General features: G+C 35.6%; 1 protein-coding gene across 1 annotated transcript; it reads right to left on the bottom strand.

Moving 5' to 3' along the window:
- Nucleotides 1–3707: 3707 nt before the first annotated feature.
- Nucleotides 3708–5816, bottom strand: LOC132550598 (uncharacterized). Its single transcript, XM_060214687.1, has 2 exons — nt 5600–5816; nt 3708–4951 (listed from the first exon to the last, which is right to left on the bottom strand). The coding sequence occupies exons 1-2, from the start codon at nt 5814–5816 to the stop codon at nt 3708–3710; spliced, it is 1461 nt and encodes a 486-aa protein (XP_060070670.1).
- Nucleotides 5817–6091: the final 275 nt, after the last annotated feature.

The raw sequence follows: 6091 nt of genomic DNA, 5'->3' as shown, positions 1-6091 counted from the left end.
ACATTGTGTTTCACTTTTTGATAGAGTGTCCAAAATTGTTTCAAAGTCGTGATGTGTTGATGGACGGTGTGGTGAATGCAATAGAGGTGCAATCTTATATCTTGTTTTCAAATTTAAACGATGAAAATCAGTGTAACTTTCTATTAGGAGACCGAACGAATGTACAATTAGATGAATCGGAATGGGAGCTTTTGATGGTAAATATGCCAGTTAATTTGAACGGAATGGTTAACGAGATGGATGCACTGATGTAAATCTCTTTTCCCTACCTGTGAGAAAAATCTTTATGTAATTTAAAATGTAAATATATTTATTTTGTATTGATTGACAATAATCTCTTACAAAGAGGAAATAAAGAATGTCTGTCTGTCTGTATTTATTGGTTCTACTATATATAACTCTAAATTATTGAATGGTGTTATTAACCTGTGTGTCTTTTGTACAATCGTAAACATGAACCACTATTTCTTAGTCCTTTTCATCTGTGCGATTTTCGTGTGTTTTGCATAGAAAACATGACTATTTTCCTTTTGAGTAAGGTGAATCTGACGATAGATGTATTGAGTTAACACACTTGGTTCAACAGAGATCTATTGGGTAACAGATACAGCATTAACAAGCCAAAATGTCTTTCAAAAGGTTACGTCGTAAACCCGTGAGTAGTCTTATCCTTAAAAAGGTTAAAGAATCCGCGCAACTTCGTGAATCTCTATCTGTAATTACTTCACTTTTACGCTAATCGTAGCTGCATTTGAAGTTCAACACAAGTGACAACAGACTTGATGCATAGAAATATACCTGTCAAAGGCTACAAATGAAACAATTTAGTTGATTAATTTGCACCTGGGACTGTCACCGGCTTTAGAAGTCAACGACGGGAAGTTCTGAAGCGAAACACAGCTACGTACATGTAAGTGCAGGTTTTCCAAGTGAAAATCTGTCACTAATTATCATTTTAAAACGACTAAATACACGACTTAAAGACATCTAAATCTAGATAGGGATCAGAAGACCTGTTTCAAGGTACAGGTAATTTTGATCCCAATTTAATCTTCATTGTGTGTTATTTGTAGTACCCGAGTAAACCATTTAGAATGTATGAGTCACCTTATGACCTGTACTAGGACCTATTCTATGAGTCTTGTTTCTTTCATAATAGAACAGAAACAAAACGGCGTGGCTATCACGTAAGCGCTCTTTTTTTTGAACACATAAATCCCAAAATAAAATATGATAATGATAATTGCTTCAAGCATACAATGATAATAATTCGCAAATAATATTACCTTTTTATTCAGATTTCTGGTACTTATTTTCTGTTTCTTTCATTGAGACGTTGGCTGGGTATTTCATAGAATATAATCTTTATTTTGCTGTGTGGTTACATCGGGTTTGGATTTTTTTTTGGTTTTGCTTCAATGCACATAATACACCAAGTAATATATTATTTATTTGATTAAATAATTATTAGTATGGCTCAAAGTGGATCTGAAACATATAGGGGTCCTCTGAAGGCATCCAGACATGCTGTTACATTTCTAACGAACTTGTCAATGATATCCATGAAGTAATTTGATGGAAGTTAATCCTGAAAAGTACCCACTTCTTTTGACGTCCATGGTAGGATTCCATGGTGTTTTGATGTAACAGCGATCGCTATTGGCTGTTTGGTAGCCAAGTTGTGATTTTCCAGCAGGTAAAAACGACGGCATCCTAGTATTATATCCCAGTTCAACAAGAAGTTCTATGATGTCCCTGATACCAGATTTCAGATTTTATTAATACACTCTGACACATGGAAATGTGTAACATGAGGACATACAGGTATTAACAATCAAATACATTGAAACTAAAATTAATAACGACCTAGCTAAAATTCAACATTGGGCAGAAAAGTGGCTTGTTAAATTTAATTCCCTAAAAACGGAAGCCTTACTTATTTCAAACATAGAGCATGATCATGTCATAGATATTAAATTTAATAATGTGAGTGTCGATTTTGTTGAACATCATAAACATCTAGGTGTAACTTTAGATGAGAATTGTAAATGGGGTAAACATATAGAAAACATTTGTAAAGATGCATCTAAACAGGTAAGTATCCTACGTAAATTAAAATACATGTTAAATAGACAAACTTTAGTCAAAATCTATAAGGCTTATATACTTCCATTATTAGAATACTGTTGTGAAGTTTGGGATGGATGTTCTCTCAGTGATGCAGACAAACTAGAAAAACTTCAGTTAGAATCTATCAGAATTATCACTGGTTTACCCTCTTATACCAGTAGAGAATCACTGTATTCTGAGAGTGGTCTAGAACCATTATCAGAAAGACGCACTAGAAGAAAACTACAGCTTTTCTACAAAATAATTAATAATCTCACTCCTAATTATCTGTCTACTCTATTGCCCCCTTTAGTATCTGAAAATTCACAATATAACCTCCGTAATGCACAAAATTATTCTTTACTAAATTTCCGACTACAACTAACAAATTTATCTTTCTTTACGTCCACTATCCGACTTTGGAACCAACTTGAACTTGAACTTAGACAAAGTGTTTCTTACTCTATCTTTAAACATTCTCTTCGACCCACTACACTAGTTCCATATTATTATTTGCTTGGTAGTCGTAAGGCTTATATACTAAAAGCTAGGTTAAGAAATAAATCCAGTACCTTAAATAATGACCTTTTCAGATCCAACCTAATAGATTATCGTTTCTGTTAATGTGAACACCCTGTTGAAGATACTTACCACTATTTTTTTGTTTGTAATATTTATTCGGACCAGAGAGCCATTCTGTACCAAGAACTAAATAATTTTATCCCTCTAGACCTGCAGTTACTCCTACGTGGTAGTATTATCTACTCATATGAAGATAATGTAAAAATATGTCAAATCACTCAGCAATATATACTTAATTCAAACAGATTTTGATCTTTATCTCTCTATCTACCTCCCTCTATCTCCTTCCGTGATAAATGTAAAAATATTTGGTCTCTCCTTGCTCCGCCACAAGTGGTGACGTTTTTTTTGTTTTTTTTCTGAAGGACCCGGATGTCAGGAGAAAGAGATATTCGCACGTGATGTGATGAACTGTAGAAAAGTTTGAAAGTTATGAAAAGCGTTTTGTATTTTTACTTGTGTTGTTTGTATCAGGAGAGACCGCTCTACATGAAGTTATTTAAACTCTCTCTCGTTTTTTTTCTTTTTTTTTATATTATAATTGTATTTAAACATGTCGTCTTGTATTGTTAATATGTATTTTGTAAAATTTTATAGGAAAGGGATTTATATAAGTTAGAAAACTTGTGCCCAATCCTGCTTGTATACTTTGTACAAATAAAATATGTTTAAATCAAAATCAAATACATGACAAGATGGATAGTAAGGTACATGTATACATAAAACTCTACGTACCAAAGATACTTTATATAGAACAAGAGATAAGTAAGCATGCTCATCTGATTCCATAAAAGATTAGTTTTAAGTTTCACCCCAAAATACTGAAACATGTCTATTGCACTTGAAGTATCATTTGAAGCTGAAACAAGGTCGGATTCACACATGCCATACATGGCCTTGACCCAAGGCCCGGCCAGTTCATGCATGGCAGTCTTTATCTGATAAATTTTCAAATCTCAATTTTGGGGAATTCTCATACTGGATACTTGATGAACAATATTAAGAAAAAACGTTGATTACAACTGAGGAAATGGATCCACTCCGTTTATTTTGCAGAGAAATGTATTTTTATATACTGATCTTTGTATCAGAATGCTTCCAATCACGCGTTCCACATGAATGCGGACATGTGCAATGTTTCTTGTGGATTCTACCTCAAGTGCTGACAACTGGCTCTTTCCTTTAGTAAAACTTGGTATTTTAACCTCCGCACACATTACACCGACACTTTCCTGAATGTCGAAACCACGGTCAGCAAGTACGATATCTCCTGGAAGAAGTTTCTTTAAAAAGCCACTGTTTTCCACAATATACTTGTCACTACTGCGTCCTCCCCAAGCATTTGACAGATAGGTTATACATCCTTGAGGGGCTATTCCAATTAATATTTTTACAGTATTATGGTGTTTATACGAAGACCATGTCTTTGCTCTTGCAAGAAGATTTGAAGGCCGCTCAATAAAGATTTCAAAACAATCAATGATAACAGCGACTTTCAAGCCAAAATGCTTCCTGAATTCCATGGGCATTGAAAGTCTCAGTTCCTCTCTCTCTGGCCAGTAAACAAACTCTCGCAGTCTAATGTATAAAACGTCCAATACAGTTAGGAATGTCCTTGATGCGGTGGGCTGTGAGATATTGAAGATATATCCAAGAAACTGAAGGGAGAGTGTAAGTCGCAGTTTCATCAGAGTCATAATAAATCTCTGAAACTTTGAGAATGTCACACGGCCGCTATCTGGAATGTAATCTTTCACAAAGTCGAACACAGTCATCAAAGTTAAAAATCCTGGAAGCCCTGTGAAGCAGTTTACCTTCTTGTCATTGTCTCTGAATGCATCCTCACTGAATATCTGCCCTTCCAGGATATGTTGCCTTAATGTAAGGTTTTCTGTTGTCCGCTCCTGACACTCTGCATTTAACTTCTTCAACAATTCTTCCTTTTCCTGACTTCTAACCTCCATTAGGTCTTTCGCTGATTCTGCAGGGAAGAGAGGTCCTAATTTGAAGAAGTGAACAGGTTTGTCATCTTTCTGAAGCCAATCACACACCTGTGGCTGACTGTCTTGGACACTACATGTGGATAAATCCATTAAAGCTCTGGCAGCTAAATGCTGTTTCCGCTTGTCATCACGTTGGTTTGCCCGTTGGAAACGCTCACTCTGGCTGCTTGGAGTTGTTGGAGATGTCAACTTCCTATTCAACTTCAATGAGGGGACCCAGTCAGGATTTGCTTTATCAAAAATCTTTGATGGTTTACCTGCAAAAAAAAAAAAAGAAAAATCTTAAAAAAAGGAATGGGATTAAAAATAATGAACTGGTTACAGAACTAAATACTTATTTTTTCATCACACTATTTATTTATAGTGAGACAGGCCTGATAGTGTATGTATGTTACATGTACTTGAAGTTGACCTGGTTTTTATATATGATAAAAGAGATAATATAAGGACATGTTATGATCAAAGTATATTATCACGGACTTATAAATATAGATATAAGTCCGTGGTATTATTGATATCTTTAAAAGAATGCATCTACTACATTCGTTGTAGTTATACAAGATCGTACGTAACTACTAGTCGGTACTAGGCCTAGAGCCTAAATAAAGATATAAGATTATTTCCGGTACAGGACTCGTATGTTGTTCGAAAGCACCACTAGGAATAAATCACTTCGAGTGAAGTAAAACACGTCATATAAATATTGGATAAAACAATAAGTTCAGATTTACAGGTATTTGCACCAAATGCCATGTTACAAAACTATCGCATGCTGTACTGTACTGTACGGTGTCTCGTTATAAATGTGATTCGCATTATTAGTGCACGTTTCCAAAACTCGTGCGACTTTAAATATTTTATGTAGCTAAGTAGTAAATGAAATCAATTGATGTCAGTTTATCTACCTTCTAAAAAATGATCCGAGCACACTTTAGAACGGGTTGATGGCACGAAGTCCTTTCTGCCTATGGCCGCGATCCATTTTGTTCTTCTCTCTCTGCTGAGTTCTTCTGTCCATTTGTCCTCGTGGAGTCTTACAGTAGGGAATCCATAAAAACCACGCTTTGTTCCCCTGTCGTTCGCCCGATTCGTACAGCCGTACACTACGCAGGAGTGAACCATCGTCTGTTTGTTTAAATGTGCTTCGCTCGAATGACTGATTATTATCGCTTGACCCACAATATGGCGGAGGTCGCAAGATGCCCGGATGTGTGACGTCATGGGAATTCTATCTATTAGAGGTTCAGAACATACACGGCCATCCGGAGGGCACCAACGTGAATATTTATGGATAACAGACAAACAGACAGACAGACAGACAGACAGACAGACAGGAACTTCCGATGTAAAGAGGAAGAGTACTTCAAATATTTTATACGAAAAAGAAGTAGATGTAT

The sequence above is a fragment of the Ylistrum balloti genome, unplaced genomic scaffold (genome assembly GCF_031769215.1).
Source record: "Ylistrum balloti isolate Yb309-2 unplaced genomic scaffold, AGI_CSIRO_Ybal_v1 Utg370132, whole genome shotgun sequence".
NCBI classification, from domain to species: domain Eukaryota; kingdom Metazoa; phylum Mollusca; class Bivalvia; order Pectinida; family Pectinidae; genus Ylistrum; species Ylistrum balloti.
The sequence above is the reverse complement of the archived record's forward strand: the minus strand, read 5'-3'. Positions and strand labels throughout refer to the sequence as shown.